The 20,995-nt window shown below is 34.1% G+C and overlaps 1 protein-coding gene across 2 annotated transcripts; it reads right to left on the reverse strand.

Moving 5' to 3' along the window:
• Positions 1-1,558: 1,558 nt before the first annotated feature.
• LOC128240287 (uncharacterized) lies at positions 1,559-20,043 on the reverse strand. Of its 2 annotated transcripts, XM_052956874.1 has the most exons (9): positions 19,845-20,043; positions 12,902-13,704; positions 12,678-12,719; positions 11,716-11,757; positions 10,397-10,438; positions 8,953-8,994; positions 8,178-8,216; positions 4,708-4,766; positions 1,559-4,422 (listed from the first exon to the last, which is right to left on the reverse strand). In XM_052956874.1, the coding sequence occupies exons 3-9, from the start codon at positions 12,685-12,687 to the stop codon at positions 3,712-3,714; spliced, it is 945 nt and encodes a 314-aa protein (XP_052812834.1). In that variant the 5' UTR covers positions 12,688-12,719; positions 12,902-13,704; positions 19,845-20,043; the 3' UTR covers positions 1,559-3,711. The 2 variants fall into 2 exon arrangements, with proteins under 2 accessions (XP_052812834.1, XP_052812835.1); XM_052956875.1 differs by lacking the exons at positions 10,397-10,438; positions 11,716-11,757; positions 12,678-12,719; positions 12,902-13,704; positions 19,845-20,043 and having other exon boundaries at positions 8,882-8,993.
• Between the last annotated feature and the right edge of the window lie 952 nt (positions 20,044-20,995).

Below are 20,995 nucleotides of genomic sequence, written 5' to 3' on the forward strand. Positions count from 1 at the left end.
AACCACCGATGCTTACATTTGTAGATGCACGTTTTAACGTTTATATAAATGCGTTTAAATCATACGTTAACGTCAATAACGTATGTGCACAAAGGCATGCTTTGGACCGTACTGTCAATTATGCAAGTTTATTTATTATCCATCAGTATTACAACGGTTTAGATGAAAGATTCTGATATAACTTGACACGGACAGATCACTCAGGTCCTTATTTCTTGAAACAGTTTAAGCCCCTTTAATGTAGCAGAATTAAGCGTAGCTCACTATTTTTATAACTGGTGTAATATTTACGTTCTTAAGTGTTTTTTACTTAAACTTTAACTAACGAAATAATCTTTATGGTAACACAAACCTATAAACCAGGTTAATATGTCCTTGATGATAAACTCTTTTTTGATGTGAAGATTGAGTAAGCCATTTGCGTAATGAAAAAGTAACATGATTTAAGACATTTCGAGAAATACAAACGTAGTCTTCATATAGTAGGTAAGATGGTTAAACGGCATTCTCCTTTCTGGCCATTTTTTGTTTGTTTTATTAACGAACAAAGCAATAAATAGCAAAAATACGTCGTTTACTCTACTTCATGCTATAAATAGTTATTAGCTCTGCATGAGTTATCCATAATCTTGACGAATTTGGTGGTTCCGAGATGCCGGACTGCGCTATGAAGTATTTTAACGTCGTTAGCCGTACGTTCCGTGAGTAGAGGATTATTAATAAAAAGGTAGGCGCCTATCTCTTCATGGTGTTCCTAGGTGTTTTGGTGGATGCGTCTCTTCTCTTAGGACTCTTCGCCATAAATATTAAAACTGGTATAAGACTGCTGGCAAAACATCAGATCGCAGTTTTTATATCTTTTCGTAAAGCATTTGTAACGCAATTAGCCATAAAACATTGATTTTCGAACGTAAATATATATACCAGTTTCAATATTTATGGTGTGTAGAAACGACTGATCTACAGATATCCACACTTCGTATTTACGGTTGATTAATTATTTTCATTAGTAACACAATAATGACTTCTAGTGGACTATTCAACGTTGTTTTAAACTGAATTGAAGGGCAATAACTGTTGTGTAACTGACCCAATCTAGACGTTTCATGCTGGAGCAACTCCGCAATATAATTGTTGCATACATGTTTAATTAATCCCTGTCTTTCAGCAAAATAATAAAGTTTAATTGCTTCGGACGGACACTTTAAGCATTAATTGAATTGAAATGACTATTGTGATACTGCCCAGATCCAGACCACTGTCCTATAGTTACACTCACTTCGTCTAAGTTGTACATTTCTGTCCATATGATACTTAGTAAATGCATTCGGCCGTATGGAAAAACGTACGGACGGGCGGACCAATAGAAAGACGGACTGACAACGCTAATTCTATATCCTTTCGACTAAACCTTGTGCGGGTTATTAAAAGGTAAATACAGACCGACTCATTAACACGCGATATAAATACGTTTAATTATCACAATCAGGCGGTCATACGTTATATAGCAATGGGTAGCAAACAGGGAAGGAAAGCTGATCCAGTTTCAGTTTTTGACGAAATTGGAAATCTTTTTATAAAAGAGAATATAACATCGAAGCTTGTTTCATCTGCGTTTTAATAATGTTAAATGATTGCTGAAGCCATTGTTGAAGCAACTCAGTATGGTATCCGTCGTATAGCAATATAGAATAATATATTCTACGTTTACGTTTGACCATACGCTTGTAAGCTACTATGTAATCTAACATAAATAGCCTGTTGTCACCATTCTTGTTACAGTTTAATTTTGCCTCACAGCACTCTAAGTAAAACCAATCAGACTTTTTAATATGACTATCTTGTGGGCGGTTTGAATATACATTGTACAATATATCGAGTTGGCGACGCCTCTAATTATACTTGTATAATCGTGAACAGTATTTTCAAAACTTTAGCATTTTGCATATCAATATTTAATTACAAAGTATTGAAGTCGTACAATTTGGCCCAAAACCCACTGCGCATGTCATTTTCAAAGGTTTTCCAAGTATACGTGTATACGCTCGAATTATATCTAAACAAAACATGCAGCACTACTTTTTAGTTTAAACATTTTTTTTATTTTACAACAATTGTGAAGAAAGTTATGATAACTTATATTAAGTCACTCTCGTTGCCACGATATTTTACGAGAGTGTGTACTTATGTTGTGGGTGAAACCGAAGTACCCGAAGTAAACCTACTTGTCTGGCTTAGTGACGACTAACAAATAACAGTGCACAATGATTAGACCCTTCACCAAAATTGTCTACATTAAAATTATCAATACAATGAAAATCATGCTCATTCAAGATCAAATAATCTATGTCACTTAATCGCACGAGACTCTTGAGTGTAAATGACCCCGTCTCGTGACATATTCGACCCGGCGGATCCATGGTCTAGTGATAACACACTTGACTGTCAATCCATTGATCGCAGGTTCGATTCCCCGCCGTACCACTAAACATCAACTACTCGTCTTCCAGGAGGGACGTTAAATGGGGGTTCCATGTGACAGTCTTATACACTGGTGCACGTCTAAGAACAAGGGTAGCTTTAACCAGGGTTACATTCTGTCTGTGAACTATGCTCCGAAAACCTTAAATCACTAGCAATCTTATCGGAGCACTTGCCGAATGGACAAGGTCCAAGTGCGAGTATAAATAAGCTTACACACCACCACCATCACCACCACCATATTCGACCATAAGCTATACGCAAGGCAGTGGATGTACACAAATCTAATAAATAAAAAATATATGCAAAGCATCAAGTCGACGCAATAAAAATCAATAAAAAAAACTTGCAGATCACACAAAAAATGTAATTATTCAATGATAACATGTTAGGAATACATATGTTCGAAAAACATTATTGTTGATATTAGTGTTACAATTATATTTGTTGTTTTGAACACACTTTACTGTTATGAGTAAATAGAACTATACATCATAAGGGAAAAATCATTAACTTATTCTTTCGAATGACATTTGCAAAACTAACAATTAAGCTTGATGTTTTTCAAAACTCCCCTTTTCGCTGCTCGCTAAGGGTGATTACTGCGAAGGAGGATGAGAAACATAAAGGAATTTCTTATAGTTCCGTCTAACCTTCATCTATTCGCGGAAAATCAATATTAAAACACACACACACCAATATTCAGAGCCGTTATCATTTAAGACTTCGTTATCAATTAAAGTATAGTTGTTTAGGTACACTGTACCTGTACACATTTTATCGTACAACGTAGAAAATATCAAAATCATTCTTCTGCAATTATGAACTGCTCCCTAAGTTAGAGAACAATAGTGGACACTATCAAAAATAGCCGGTGCCTTTCTGGGTACCGACTCATAATAATATTTTTAAGCGAAATTGGTTATAAGCATCACCTGAATATCTAAATAAGGCAGAATTGGGTACATAATCTTCATTATCTATCAAATTCATGCGCTTTACAGTCACGTTTATTTTCATCACTTGCGTTTCAGAGATCAATAATAAAACTCTGCCATGGGATTGAAAATGATCAATATCTTGTTGTAGTAAATCAAAAAGATCGAATGTTAACAATATCATAAGCTGGCGAATTTTCTGGCCATGTTTAGAGCCCAGCTAAATATATATCTTATCTAAATAAAATATAACTTAAGAACGCTTAGGCCACAAAAATAGTATCATGTCTATTCAAAACTTCACAACTCCTTTGTAAATCGAAAAAGTTCCTTCATTATATTTCGAAAGCCGATCTAAACTGACTTGCAGAAACGAGCAGACGTAAGATCCTTCTTTCGAGGAACCCACACTTTTCCCTAAAACAATGCCTATAGCTGTCATATTACTGCCGTCAATGCTTTCGGAGATGACAATTGCTCCACCATCACCGGGTTTAGAAAACGGTTCATCTTGTCCAGGCAAGTCATTAACAAGAAAATAAGCGTTAGAAGTAGTCGTATACTTGGAACAGGCTATGATACCTTTACCAGGTTTTGATGACGCTCCCCAAATATGTACATGGCGACCATTCCATTCTTCAATATCTTCTGTCTTAGTGTCGTAAAGGTTGCATGGCTTAGCATCTCCGTTTGTATCTTTAAACGCTAACTGACATTTTGGAACAAATTCACCAAATATCTCCATGGCTGCTATTCCAACGTCGACAAATTGTACGATCTCTAACAATTTGCCAATACGAGCGCCATCAACAATCATTGTATCATCCTCTGATACCATAGTACGCATAACATGGTTGGTAGTGATTGCACATACGCTGGTAGATTGTAAATGTGTGTGAAAAACAAATCCCCCGAGTGTACCTCTTACTTCAGGTCGTGAACTGGAAGAAACCTCAGAACCACAACTAAAGTATTTGCATGGCTCTGCATCGGAGTCGGATATCTTAAAAAAGGAACAATATGTTAAACGATGAAATATAATAAGGTTATTTAACTGCGTTTCGATCGGAAAGTTATATTCGACGGTTTAAATATTTTTTCGTCATTTAAATAATGCGCAATAATATTTGCTATGACGTGACATCGGCAGCTTCGAATACGCCCGTATTCCACTAATACGGACAGGCGTATTTTGCGACATGTATTGCTTACAGCTATGTGATGCGTCAATGATAAAAATTTAACGTGACTGGAGCATTAATACAGTTTATCAAGGAACGTAGCATACCTTACGAACTGGATTTGGTCGGTCTCGAATTTCTCCTCTTTCTTCTTCCCGTTTCTTTTCTAAAATAAAGATATATCTGACAAGTAGTATGCACCAAAAGGCCGCTCCATAGCATCACCACCATCTTCATATTTATGTTGTTACCAAACCGCCGGCTGTCCGTAGGTTAATGATAGAAAATTCACATGCACAAACCGATGCGTATATATAAGATACAAATTCCATACATGATGCGAAGTAATTGATGACGTAAGATTAATAAGGGTTAGGGAATTGTTGGGGGAGGCTTAGTTTTGGCTGGAGTATTGTTGGGTTAGAGGTAAAGTATTTTTTAATTAGAGTTAGTCAGGGGGAGGGTATTGTTGAATAAAAGTTAGTCAGGGTAGGGTATTATAGGGTTAGAGTTAGTCAGTGATAGGGTATTGTTAGGTTAGAGTTAGTCAGGTTATGGTATTGTTGGGTTAGAGTTAGTCAGGGTAGAGTATTGTTGGATAAGGGTCAGTCAGGGGTAGGGTATTGTTGGGTTAGGGTTAGTCAGGGTCGGGTATTGTTGGGTTAGAGTAAGTCAGGGGTAGGGTATTGTTGGGTAAGGGTCAGTCAGGGGTAGGGTATTGTTGGGTTAGGGTTAGTCAGGGTAGGATATTGTTGGGTAGGGTCAGTCAGAGTTAGGGTATTTGTGGGTATGTCAGGGGTAGGGTATTGTTGGGTTAGAGTAAGTCAGGGGTAGGGTATTGTTGGGTAAGGGTCAGTCAGGGGTAGGGTATTGTTGGGTTAGGGTTAGTCAGGGTATGGTATTGTTGGGTTAGTCAGTGTTAAGGTATTGTTGGGTAAGGGTCAGTCAGGTAGAGGGTATTGTTTGGTTAGGGGTAGTCAGGGTAGGGTATCATTAGGGAAGGGTCTGTCAGGGTTAGGGTATTGTTAGGTTAGAGTTAGTCAGGGGTAGGGAATTGTTGAATAAGGTTCTGTCAGAGTTAGGGTATTGTTAGGTTAGAGTTAGTCAGAGGTAGGGTATTGTTGAGTTAGTCAGTGGTAGAGTATGGTTGGGTAAGGGTTAGTCAGGGTTAGGGTATTGTTAGGTTAGAGTTAGTCAGGGTAGGGTATTGTTGGGTTAGGGTTAGTCAGGAGTAGGGTATTGTTGGGTTAGGTCTAGTCAGGGGTATGATATGTTGGGTTAGAGTTTGTAAGGGGTGGGGTATAGTTGTGTTAGGTTAAGTCATGTGTAGGGTATTGTTGGGTTAGGGTTAGTTAGGGATAAAGTATTGTTGGGTAAGAGTTAGCTAGAGGTAGCGTGTTGTGAGGTAAGAGTAAATTACGGGTAGGGTGATGTTGGACTAGGGTTAGTAAAGGGTAGGGTAATGTTGGGTTAGGGTTAGTCAGCGGTAGGGTATTGTTGGTCAGGGTAAGTCAGGGGTAGGTTATTGTTTGGTAAGGGTAAGTAAGGGGTAGTGTATTGTTGGGTTAGGGTTAGTCAGGGGAAGGTTTGTGTTAGGCTAGGGTAAGTCAGGGGTAGGTTATTGTTAGGTTTGGGTAAATCAGGGGTAGTGTATTGTTGGGTTAGGGTTAGTAAGGGGTAAGTTATTTTTAGGTACGGGTAAGTCAGGGGTAGGGTATTGTTGGGTTAGGGTAAATCAGGGGTAGGTTATTGTTGGTTAGGGTAAGTCAGGGGTCGGGTATTGACGGATTAGGGTAAGTCAGGGGAAGGGTATTGATGGAGTTGGGTAAGTCAGGGGTAGGGTATTGTTGGGTTATGGTAAGTGAGGGGTAGGTTAGTTTTGGTAAGGGTAAGTCAGGGGTAGAGTATTGATGGATTAGGGTTAGTCAGTGGAAGGGTATTGTTGGGTTAGAGTTAGCTAGAGGTAGCGTGTTTTGAGGTAAATTACGGGTAGGGTAATGTTGGACTAGGGTTGGTAAAGGGTAGGGTAATGTTGGGTTAGGGTTAGTCAGCGGTAGGGTATTGTTGGTCAGGGTAAGTCAGGGGTAGGTAATTGTTTGGTAAGGGTAAGTAAGGGGTAGTGTATTGTTGGTTTAGCGTTAGTCAGGGGAAGGTTTGTGTTAGGTTAGGGTAAGTCAGGGGTAGGGTATTAATGGATTTTGGTTAGTCAGGGGTAGGTTATTGTTAGGTAATGGTAAGTCAGGGGTAGTGTTTTATTGGGTAAGGGTCAGTCAGGGGTAGGGTATTGATGGATTAGGGTTAGGCAGGGGTAGGGTATTGTTGGGCTAGAGTTAGTCAGGGGTAGGTTATTGTTAGGTTAGGGCAAGTGAGGGGTAGTGTATTGTTGGGTAAGAGTAAGTCAGGCTAGGGTATTGATGGATTAGGTAAGTCAGGGGTAGGGTATTGTTGGGTTAGGTGTAGTCAGGGATAGGTTATTGTTAGGGTTAGGGTAAGTCAGGGATAGTGTATTGTTTGGTTAGTGTTAGTCAGGGGTAGGTTATTGTTAGGTTTGGGTAAATCAGGGGTAGTGTATTGTTGGGTTAGGGTTAGTCAGGGGTAAGTTATTTTTAAGTTAGGGTAAGTCAGGGGTAGGGTATTGTTGGGTTAGGGTAAATCAGGGGTAGGTTATTGTTGGTTAGGGTAAGTCAGGGGTCGGGTATTGACGGGTTAGGGTAAGTCAAGGGTAGGGTATTGATGGAGTTAGGTAAGTGAAGGGTAGGTTAGTTTTGGTAAGGGTAAGTCAGGGGTAGGGTATTGATGGAATAGGGTTAGTCAGTGGAAGGGTATTGTTTGGTAAGGGTTAGTCAGGGGTAGGTTATTGTTGGGTTAGGGTAAGTCAGGGGTAGAGTATTGTTGGGTTAGGGTTTATCAGGGGTAGGTTATTGTTAGGTTACGGTTAAGTCCGGGGTAGGGTATTGATGGATTAGGATAAATCAGGGGTATGGTATTGTTGGATTAGGGTAAGTTATGGGTAGGGTATTGTTGGTTTAGAGTTAGTCAGTGGTATTGTATTGTTGGTTTAGAGTAAGTCAGGGGTAGGGTATTGTTGGATTAGGATAAGGCAAGGGTAGAGTATTGTTAGGTTAGAGTTCGTTAGCGGAAAATTATTGTTGGGTTAATGTTATCCAATGGTAGGATATTGTTGGGTTAGGGTTAGATAGGGGTAGGGTATTGTTAGGTTAGAGTTCGTTAGGGGTAAACTATTGGTGGGTTAATGTAAGTCAGGGGTAGGGTATTGTGGGGTTAGGGTTAGATAGGGGTAAGGTATTGTATTTAAGGCTTTATCTGTTCTCAGTATTGCGGGATAGGTGTCTACACCCCTAAATTGACGTGAACTACGATGACATAGACTGCCTTATGATATTATTTTTAATATTATTTAAAATCGTTATTTTTAATTATAATAATTTTCCCATTTAGTCCGCTCTTTTAACACGTCTCATGGAATATGTCAATACAAGAAATCTTCCAAACGGCAAGATTTTACCTTTATTTGCATGCCTTGAAAATTCAATTTCAGAGAGTAATCTGTTCTTACCTGTTGCTCTTTCTATTCTCGTTAATCTGTCCAGTACGTCTGTAAAAACAGCATAAGCATTTGGACATGCTGTATATATAACACACGCACGATAATATTATGGTAAATTAACAAAATGAAATGCTTGCTAAAATTATCGAGCGAAAGTTATATAACGATATTTCCTGCATGCACCTTCAATCAACAACCAATCAATCTAAAGGTTATTCATACCTAAATACAACAGTATGATACTATCTAAAACTGTTTATCATTTATTGACCAATCTTTTGAGTATTTAAACTGGAATCCGCTTTTTGAAAATAAAAGACTTTTTCTTAATAACATGCAACTAACAAATCGCATTCAATGAAGAACTAGCGTCTTAGAAATAGGTGCATTCTAGAGTTATCAGGCTTTAATTATAGAAATACCTTAAATTGGTCTGGTTTGATAAACAACTTTAGAATCCTTTGTCCAGTAGGGAATAATATCTTGGACAATTTCGTTAACCAGCCATGTCATTTGAGTCATTTAATCATATAAGTTACCTAAAGCTAGCCTTGTCCGATTAATTACTTTATTCCATCACCAAATCAGAATGTGTATTAGCAAAATATCTTGGTCTGAATTGATTTGCTCACGTTTGAAGTAAAAGACTCACTTCAGCTTACTTTTTGTGCAAAAAACTCACATGTGCTGCGAAAACCCCACTATAAACTTACTTATTTCCACAAAACCCATTCATTTTGTTGCCATGCACGTTTTGAAAGATAAAGTATGAACAAGTCCGTACCTCCATTCAATTCCAGTAACCGAGCAAGCTGGTTAAAGTTTCCTGAAAATTTAAGAATAAATGTTCTTACTTAAAACAAACTAATATGTGCTTTTACAATGCTCCTTAATGTGTCTGAATAGTCGGTAACAAGAGCGAACACATTTAGGTTTTCTGTATCTTATATAACTCACGTGCACAATTAGTTAGGTAACATATCAAAACATACTGAAAGATATAATTATCGAGCGCAATTTATTAAACCATTTTTTTAACCAATTTATTTTGCCTGCATGCAACGCCAATAAACAACCAATCATACAAATGTTATTTCATACGGAAATAACGCAGTATGATGACATTATAAGGACAAAAACAATAAAGACAAATGTTTTGTTTATCTTTACATGCATTTGTGACAAAAAAGTACCGGAGATATTTGGCAGTTTACCATGACAAGGAACTGTGTAAATAAAACATGAAATTATTTAAGCATATTATATTTAAGTGTAAATAAGTCCGAACCTCCAATCATTTCCTGTGTAATAGTGCATTTATGGAAAATATTAATTACTGATAAAACGATTATAACCGTGTATTTAATAGCTGAACATGCAAAAATATTAAATGATTGGAGAATGCTTAAAGACTGTGATCTACTATAATCTCAAATGGTAGAAATACTGTGTTTTATGCATATTGCTTTCAAATTAAAAAGGTACCCTTGATTAGAACCATTGTTTTGGACATTTATTCAACCTTTTCGGAAAAATAAAATAAAAGTATTAATTGTGGTAAATCTTATGTGGGAGTGTGCATCTTTAACGATATTTCCTTCATGCACCGCCGATGAACAACCAATCATTATACAGTTTATTCATACACAAATACAGCAGTATAATGATATCTAAAATACAAAACCATTGATCGACAAATGTATTGAATATTTTGATATGGATTCGTACCAAAGCTGTACCGGAGACATTTGGAAGTTGAGTATGAAAGTGATCTGTCCAAACAATAATATGAAATATTCATTTTTTTTAAGCACGAACGCCTTGAAAGATAAAGTATGGACAAGTCCGTACCTTCAATCATTCCATGTGTCCGAGCGTGCTGGTTTGTGTTTTCCGAAATTTGAAGAAGATATTTTCTAAATTTGCATTCAACTTATAATTGCTCATATCATACTCCTTTATATGTCTGAAGAGTATGTTTAAACAGCTTAGACATTTAAATTTGCTGTCATTGTGTGTGTATAACTAACACACGATAATAGTACAGTTCATCAATAAAAAAACTTGGAGTGATCAATTTATTGAGCGCTATTAATAATTTTAACGATATTTCTTACCCGGACCGCCAATCATACAATGGTTATTTCATACATAACTACACAAAAACATACACTATTCATTTTTTAATCATGATTGTTTTAAAAGATAAAGTATGAATAAATCCGTACCTCCAATCATGTCATGCGTCCGAGCATGTTGGTTTGTATTTTCTGAAAATTAAAGAGGATACATTTCTTAACTGTCAATCAACTGATAATTGCTCTTATTGTGTTCCTTAATATGTCTCAAGATATGGTAAAAATAGCATGAATATTTAGGTATACTGTATAACTATCACACGATGTATATATATATATATATATATATATATATATATATATATATATATATATATATATATATATATATATATATATATATATATATAACTCACGCACTATATATAAATAGTTTAGTGCATTATCAAAAAACATTGAATGGTCAAATTATCGAACAGAAGTTACTTAGCGCTATGTCTTGAATGCACTGCCAATAAACAACTAATAATTATAAGGTTAATACATACATAAAAACAACAGTATAGTAATATCAAAAAGACAAAATCATTGACTGACCAATGTATTGAATAATTTGACATGAACTTGCGTCAAAGCTGTACCAGAGATATTTTGAAGTTGATGATAAAAGGGAAGACGTGCCGAAACAATAAAATACAATATTATTTTTGTTGCCGTGCATGTTTTAAGAGAACACTTATGAATAATTCCGTACCTCCTATCATTTCCTGTACCCGAGCATATTGGTTGTGTGAACAGAAAATTAAAAATGATATATTCTAAATTTACACATGTAACTAATAAATGCTCTTATCAAGTTCCTTCATATGGCTAAAGTGTTGGTATTAAAAGCATAACATTTAGGTATGCTGTATCTTATATAACTCACACCCGATACTAGTAAGGAACAATAGCAAAACATATAGCAAGATCAAATAATCGAGCGCAATATATTTAAAGATATTTCCTGCATGCAACGCCAATGAAAACCAATCATACAATTGTTATTTCATAATGAAATAACGTAGTATGATACCATCATAAAGACCAAACATTAAAGACAAATGTATTGAACATCTTTACATGCATTCTTAATATGTCTGAAGAGTATGTTAAAACAGCTTAAACATTTTTGATGTGCTGCGCTTGTTCATGTATAACTAACGCACGACAGTAGTATAGTGCATCAATAAAAAAATATTTTTTTGAGCGCTATTGATTATAACGATATTTCTTGCCCGCACCGCCAATCATGCAATGGTTATTTCATTCCTAGGTACAGAAACATGATAATATCTAAATATATAATCATTTTTTACGAAGACTTTACCAGAGTCATTTTGAATTTGACGATGAAAGGAAAGTCCCTAAACAATAACATGTACTATTTATTTCGTAGTCGTGCACTCTTTGAAAGATAAAGTATATACCTTCAATCATGTCACGTGTCCGAGCATGCTGGTTAGTGTTTTCTGAAAATTAAAGAATATATGTTCTGAATTTACACGCAACTAACAAATGTTCTTTTGATCCTCCTTAATTTTCTGAAAAGTCGGTAAGACAGCCTAAACATTTAGATATTCTGTATATGTTTACATCCCAATGCAAAAAAAAAACATGGTACAATAGCAAAATACTTTAAACGGATTGATCAAATTGTTGACCTGAAGATTTACAATGATATTTTCCAGAATGCACCACCAAATAACAACCACTGATTCTCAGGTTATTTCATACATAAATTCAGCAGTATGTTTATATCTAAAAGATAAAATCATTGATTGACAATGAATAGACTATTTTGACATGACGTGACAAAGCTGTTCCAGAAGTATTTGAAGTTGACAATGGAAGGCAACTGCTGTGTACTGTATATAAAACTCATACACGATTATAGTGTAACAGTATAAAAAAGTCAATGATTGAATTATAAGTAATAAGAAAATATTTCCTGCATGCACCGCAAATGAACAAACAATCATAAAAAGGTTATTTAGTGCCTGAAAACAACATTATGCTAATATCTAAAACAGTTTATCATTCCTTGACCATTGTATTGTATTGAATATTTTGGACTTTAATCCGTTTTCTTTTTAATTAAAGATAAAATGTTCTCAATAACAACGAAAAATCGCATCAGAGAAAGCACTCGTGTCTAAGAGATAGTTGCATCAAATAAAAAAACCCATTGAATAATCAAATTATCGAGTAATATAACACTATCTCCAGCATGCACATCCCATTTATCGATCATATTATTAAATAGTTTGACTAGAATTCGTAATCAGGTTGTACATTTTGACATTTTAAAGTTGGCGATGAAAGGGAACTGCTAAAGCAATAAGATGAAATGTTATTTTTTTCAATCATGAACGTAGAAACAATTCCGTACCTGTTATCATTCCCTGTGTCCGGTCATGCTTTTTAATGTTTTCTGAAAATTAAAGACACAATGAACTAATCGGATCAGAGAAAGCACTAGTGTCTAAGATACGTTTTTACGCTTTGTGACATTAACTCGTGCAGATTGATACAAAAACAGATAAGTATTATTGATTTAAACATGTTAAAATGAACCAACTCACAATATCAAATAAAACATTCCAGTTAATCTACCTTCATGTTAGGTTCCATGCTTCAATTACCTTCGTGGTGATGATCAAGTTTTTTTTCAATTTCATTTTGTGTTGTGGCCCAGTTGTTCAACGCAACAATTGCGTCCGGTAATGACATAGCTGAACATTTCTGCTTTATCAATTTGACGCTACTGTCAATATTTGCATCAAACGAAGGGTCATGTACAAACGTCTTGGTGTTTTCAATCAACTGTGTTATTTCCGATTTAAAATTCTCGTAGTCTTTCTTTTCAAGAAATGCCTTTTTACAATGAGCTAGTTCATTCCTTATGCTATGCGTGGCGTCAATGGTGCCATGGAGAGACACTTCATTTTTCGAAGAAAAGGCGGTTTTCAAAACGAAGCAAATCATTGGCATCGTCCAAAATTTGACGTCTGGTTTCAAAGCAAAAAATGTACCAGCTTTTGTTCGACCAATTTGCGAATTTCTTATAGCATGTTGGTGGGTTTTAACTATGTCCTTGAGACTATTACCAGATGCACGAACACACCCCAAAAGCAAATTTTTTTGGAGCTGAGTAAACACTAAGTCTATCATTGACATGTCCCATTCCTTAACATTCGTTTTTCCTCTCGAGGGAAAAAGTATTGGCACAGCTTCTTTGTGGAGGAAGGGTTCGAGCTTAAGTTTATTGTTTCGAAGGTATGTGTCTAAATCGATGTGACAAATTTGTGAAACATACTTAACCAATAATTCTTCCTTCACAAATTTAACACTGTCCATCAACAACAAAACGATTTCCGCGTAAGCATTTTTTCCATCGAAATCCATTTTGTTAATACCTGTAAAGATACAACATAGAACCGTAAATATATCATTATGGTCAAAGATTACTGCTGTTATTAAACCTCAAACTGCCTATATTCTAATAAAAAATGACTTTTGATTACATTATATGATAAAACGCTTTTTTCTGTAGTATTGTTGTTGATTGATTACACTTTGTTCATATGACAAGTCTTGTTATCATTCGGGGTACCATGCACTTACTGAAATGGTTTGAAAGAATATATTATACCCTATAAAGTGTTTTTATTTTTTTATATTTTTTGAATTAAAATTCCCCTCGAACGTTTTTTAAGTAATGACCAAGATTAAAACAATCTTAGGTCCACTATAATAGGATCAAGCTGAACAATCTTTGTTTTGGTATGATTTGTGTGCTTTTTAAAGGAAATATTTTTTATAATATTCACGATTAACATTTTATATTTTTGTAAGTATTTTGATTAAATATGCACTATTACTCCGAAATAAGATTTATCATAATTAATACAATTGTTATAATATATCAAAAAGGATTATTAGATATCGAAAACAATGTTTTTATGAAGGAAACCGAGTTTAACTTAAAAGAAACGTGCAGAAAACACGGTATTTTTTATCCTTATGCGACAATAATAGATCACAGTTAATGTTTTAGCACTCACAAATCACCAATCATTTAATATTTTTGCGTTTTCAGCTATTAAAAACATAGGTAAAGTTTTGTTATCAGTAATTAATATTCTCCATAAACGCATTATTTAGAAGTAAGTAGTTACAGATATAACACTCAAAATATATGATTGCTTTAAACATGTGTATGTATGGATTTTGAATAAGAGTGTCACTTTAATGAAATAAAAGACTTAAGCGTGTTATGCGAGGAATTGGTGCCAGGCCATATACTCGTACATGTAGTTTTCATTATTTTTGATGAAATATTTTTTTTTTATCAAATGTCAGTCAATATTTTGTTAAGCTGAAAATAGTTAATTCATAAAAGCATATCCCGATTTTACAAAATAAATATACATGAAACTTAAATTGTTCTGATTGAAATAGGAATATCGCCTTTTTCAGTTAGGGTTAACATTTCGTACAAGCCATTATTATGTGCATAATAGAACAATTGATATGTATTCAAACCGTTTATAATAACGATTGTGAATGAGTTCTAAAGGTATGAATATTATCCGAAATTTGATATACGTTTCGTGACTGAAACTACATTAAGATTGCTACCAACTCAAACTATATACGTGCATAAATCACATATCAAATATCGAAGTTGTTTGATGAAACAAATATGCTTTGTTTTAAACAAAATAAAAGAAATATGTTATAGTGGCGAGTGCAATAGTTGTGAAACACTGGCTGATGTTCAGATTGCCGTCGTAAATAAAACATTTTTAAAGTGAAGGTAAGGTAAAAGAAATGTCTGATGACGTATATAAAGCAAATGGTACATATATATCTTAATATAACAAACGCAGTAGAAAATCATACATTTGCTTGAGAAGATTTTGTACAGAAGTTATTTTTATGCAATTTATTCGGCGGTATCATACAGAATTTCAGTGTTTTGAAATAGTGCCTATTTTAGATTTGGAATGGCTCTTAGATTATGTGAAACTCTAAAAATGTAAGGAATTGTGCTGCAAGCAGTGTTTACGTCATGATTTTCGTTGAAGTAATGTATTAAGCACGATGGTAAATCAGACAATAAGTAGGTTAGACGGGTGTTTAGATTTAAATAAATGATTGAACGAAATGTTAAATTTGTTTCAAAACAATCGTTTTCACTTTAAAGGCCTTTGTTTATAGTTGAAGATTGATTGTATTAATAGTAGTCTACTTTCGTTTCCAACAGATATAAATTCAGAGCAGGTATATTTGTTTAACGTATCCATACGTGCATTGGGAAACAAACAACATCAGGAATAAACAATTCTTTATATATTTCTATTTTCCCGAAATTAACACAAACAAGACAACCTAATTGATGTTTTACATTTTTAGAATCGGCAACGCTATGTCCGATTACAACGCATGTCCTCGTAATCGGTAAGTGATAAAAGTTTGCAAGCTACCTGCTTCTTCGGTTTACTGTAAAATATACATCATTTTCAAATTAAACTTTGGAATAACAGCCCGTTATTGGTCTTTGTGTTCAAAGTGAACCGTTATGTTACCTTTTAACTTACTCGCGGTGGAATCATGAGGGCGAATGAAATAAACCTATAAATAAATTTTTACTTTATATATGGTAGTGTTTAAAATTCTGTAATATCGTTGCCAACCATTCTACATTTGCAATAACCATGCTTAATCAAGTTTTAAATATAACAATTAAACTATGTAAGCGTGTGGGTCGTTTCTTTATAATTGTACTCCTTACGTTGTAGCCAACATATGACTGATACAATAAAGTATAAAAATTGGTGAAATTCTAAAATAGTTAAATATTACAGTCCATATCAAATCTTGCAGCTGTCAATGGTATAAAACCATACCTGTCACAGCTGTTAACGGAGATTGATGTTACTTGTAAAGAGCTCTTTTTGGAGTGTCAAATTTCGTGCGTATGGTACGGGGTTTTGGCCTCTTATTTGCAATTGATGAAGTGTGCATGTTATTTTGTTTCATTAAGGCAGTTTCTATTAAAGTATATTTTTTTTTATTCTAGACTAAATTTAATTTACATGTTCTGATTCTGTTTATTGTTTTTGCATTTTCTGTTTTAATGTTGATTTGGCCTGTAAAATCATGCTCAGAAATAAAAGCTACAAATCGTGTTACTTTGGATTTTGTTGATTACGACATTGCATTTAAACAGAAATATACATACAACTAAACTAGTTTCCTCAAGTAAATGCTTACTTTGATAAGATTTACCTTTTACGTTTTTTCCTTTATATACGATTGTTGGGAGTAGAGTGATGTTTGTGCACGTAAACCGGTTTAAACCCCCAGTAAATCTTTGATTTACTGACCGTTCCAATGCGTAACCTAACAAACCTTGATAAACAAACCTAGTTTTTTATATAGTATATATGCACTGTGCTGTTTGTGGAGATTTGCGCTGTAGTTCCATGTTTCTTGTTTGTGATTTTTTTTGTTCTATGTCTTTGGCAATTACTCAGTGACATTAAACGGGGCTTATGTTTAAACGTTTGGCTACTGAGCTTGTTTCTGTAGTTTTTACATAAGTATTGTTCAAAATATGGATTTGATATTGTGCATTAGCATTCAGAATATGTTTTCACCTACTAAGAAGCAATTATCATGCTCCGTTTAGAAGCATTTATGCATCGTTTAAAAGCGACTGTGAATATGTTTTAAGCCAAGAAATTGGAGACATATTCTGTTGGTTTACGGACAATTCGGCACTAAACGAATTCGGCATACTTACCTTTTTGGCACCAAGTTAATTCGACACCGCCAATTCGGCACCATCAGATTGAATACCATGATAATTCGGCACCGTTTTACTTTTTTGCTCATGTATTAAGCATAAAGGGTTTAAATGTTTTTCAAGAAAAATTATTATTCCCCGAAATATATATAGAGCTACTTCTTTTTTTAAATTCTTATTTCATTATTCATTGTTATCAGTATATTGTACTGCATTCTAAATTCTTACTACTGGTACAAAGATTTTAAAAACATTTGTACAATTTAATCCGTTTATTTTATTTTTTATTTTTGGAATACTGAATTTAACAGGAATTAATGTTCGAGATAACAATCAATATACGCGACATAATAAAAATGTTTACATTATAACTTTATGCTGAAACTTTCGTTGTTAAAATAGTAAAACAATAATGAATGTATTTTGCAAAGACATGGAAAGAAATATAATTATTATTTAAATTTTAAACTTTTATTGACAAATTGCTTTCTTATTATGTAGGCTTAGAATACTTAAGTCGATTATCGTCATGAACTACTAAAACAATTAAAATAAACAGACGACTTAAAATTTATGACAAAGTTATTTTTTGTTTGATGAGATTATTATCTGTAGAAACACATTTCATAGTGTGTCAGCATGTGTCTCGTTAATCAAGTTGTGCACCCTGTCCGTTCAACCCCTGGTGTGAAAATTAATAATAATCTTTTTAACATAACATTGTTTATTGATAACCATATGGTTTCATTGAGTACACGGGGGTCGCATGGCAACTTTCTGAATGATATTTATTAGCGTATATATTCAGTCAGACTGATTTTAGTTATAGTTGTAGAAATTATATTTTTAATTGTTAAGCGTTCCGATTAGCTGTTGAACAACTTTATTGGTTTAAACAATGATCGACGATTTGTGCATAAAGTGTCGCTATCTAGTGAGGCCTAGACAAAAGGGAAGGATACGTTTATCATATTGAAAACAACAACAACATGAAAAACTGCCTTGAAGGTAAAATCTTTCATCGTATAGGTAAAATGAAAGTTAATTGTTGTTTTTGAGTTATTATATTGTTGCATAAAAACTTCCAATGGATATTATGTTAGTACAATAAGTGATTGTTTTATGTAACGTGCTTGTTATTTATGTGTTTTCTTTGCTGCATACATATATGTTATACTATTTAGAAAAACATACAAAATAATTATGTTTGATCTGCCTTTCTTAAGTCAATTGAGGCAATTTATCGACTCATTTGAAAATACATAGCGGAGTATCACTCTTTATGTACTAATAAAATCAAGTTACATTATAATTGTCATAAAAACAAAGAAGTGAAATTGAAGTAATAAACCAACGTTTAATTTTTCATCTCTGTTTTTGTTTTAGAACAAAAGCTTTATATTCAATAATTTGTTTAAAAAAAGAAAATTTGCATTTATTTTAAACATTTAATACAAACTAGCATTTCAGTATACCTCTTCGGTTTTAAACCGCCAAATGTTTGCTTACATCCGTTCTAATTCTCTAAAAATCCAAATCAATGCAAGATATCGAAATGGAGAAAAATAGGTTTAACATTGTATCATGTTTTTTACCCATTCATTTCAGATCCATTTCGTGTTAATTTACGTTTTAGCTACACAAAGAAACTTACGCCACGAGGGAAGATCAACTCAAGATCCAATCTTTGCAAACTTTTATGTTTATTCAATTATTAACTCAAAATTGTATTTGCAAATTACTATTAATGATAATATATTAATTGCTTTTAAATTTTTAGAAATAAACGAACCATATGACGACTGAAAGTGAGAAAAGTTGAGTTAAAGATAATTTGATTTATGTTCCGAATTGACTATGCTTTATGGTGTCGAGTGATCTGAGTGCCAAATGTGTTGGTGCCGAATTGACTAAGCCGAACTATCTTGGTGCCGAATTGTCCAGTTACCATTCTCTACAGGTATTGTAAATAATCGTATCGTAAAACTATTTGCGTACATGCATCTATCAATTGCACCTTGTTATGAGGAAACAAATATATTCAATCCTTAAGAATGTTAATCGTATTTTGGTTTAAACAAGGAAAATAAATTTGTAGCACATATTGGTAGTACCGATTATAGTTGTACATTGGTAGATACTCATGGTAAACAAAGAGTAGGTCAGGAAAAAGAAATTGTTTGTCGGCGCATTTAAAACTAATGGTACATAACTATATACATATATATATATATAACAAAGGCAGTAGAAAATAATTCATTTTCTTGCAGTGAATTTGGACAACAATCACCTCATATACTTTGTGGTAAAAACTGTCAACTACATGTTGTTATGCATTTATGTTTTTAAAAAATGTTACATCAGACAATAAGTAAGTAGGAAGGGTCCTGAGATTTTGTTAAACCTGCCCTTGGTTTGATGGGGTTGTTTAGCTTCTGATTTTCTGGCTTGGATTTTGTTCCATAACATGATTGATTCGGTTTTCAAAACAGTTGTTTCCATCTTAAATTATTATGGCCGAATTTAAAAGTGGTGTATTTCTATTTCCTACAGATGTAAGTATTCCTCACGCGTAAATCAGTTTAACCTTACCATATATGTGCAAAGAAAACAACAGCATAGAACAAATATTAACTCAAGCAGAGTGCATGTTTCTGAAGACTAGGTCAACTCTTATGACTGTTGTGTTCGTCTGTTTTAAAAATACCCAACACTAACCATGCAAAATAAGTAATGTTTTACCTTTTTGGAATTGATATTCCTATGTCCGATTAGAACAAAGTCCCCATTTGAATGTCATCTCCTTCTTCTATTAACTGTAAATATAACATTACAAAATGAAACAATGGACTAAAAATCCTTTGAAATTGTCTCAGATGAAAACACTAGATCTTAGATATTTGTATTTAAAAGTGAACCATTTTGTTTCGTTTTAACATCCTCTCCGTGTCGAATCATGGCGGCCTATGAAAATCCTCTATTAATAAATTCTGATGTAATTTATGGTCGGGTATAAAATAATAAAGTTTTGTTGTCAACCATTTAGAAATTGTGAAAACCCGTTTAATCAAGGATTCAATGCGTTAAGGAAAATATGTGAAGCAGTGGAGAATAAATTAATTTAAGTTTTCTTTTCGTTATAAGTGAATGTTTCACGTGAGAGCAAACGTATTATTGGTGAGACAACGTTTAAAGGTTGGTGAAAATCTGAAATAGAACTGTCCATGTTATATCGATAGTACTGACAATTACAGGACAGAAGCTATCAATGGACTTAAGCTGTCAATGATGGGGAAACTCGAAACATGTCTAGTTACGACTGTTCCTCAGAACGATGTTATCTAGGAAGAACGCTAACTGGCGTGTCAAGGTTCAAGCGCATGCGCATAGGTACCATACGAGGGTGTGGCCAGTTACTGAATTTGTGGTACTGAGCAAGCTATCTATTTTCTCTTACTTAGGCAACTTGTACAAAGTATATCAATATTGTAATCTAGGCCAAATTCATTTACAATATTTGGTTCTTTATATTGTATTTCCAACTGCACTTCGATTTCTGTTTTGATGTTGATTTGGCCTATAAAATGTTACGATCAGAAATAAAATCCTGAAATGGTACTACAGAAGATGTCATCAAATTCTTCTACAATCCAATACATCATGCTGGCCTTTGCCTGTGATCTTCTCTTCTGTGAGTAGGTGGGGTGAGGCTTGTTGCAATTGAAGATGCTTAAGCATTTCGATCACGCCGTCACTAATCCTAAAGTCTTCGAAAACCATGCTGGCTGATCAACTTTTGACCATCTCGATCTACCTTATATAGGATTGTGTATAGATTACATAGGGCAGTGGCATACTCTACTAATGGTCTACGAATGAAGCAACATAATATA

This window comes from Mya arenaria, chromosome 7 (assembly GCF_026914265.1).
Source record: "Mya arenaria isolate MELC-2E11 chromosome 7, ASM2691426v1".
NCBI lineage: Eukaryota > Metazoa > Mollusca > Bivalvia > Myida > Myidae > Mya > Mya arenaria.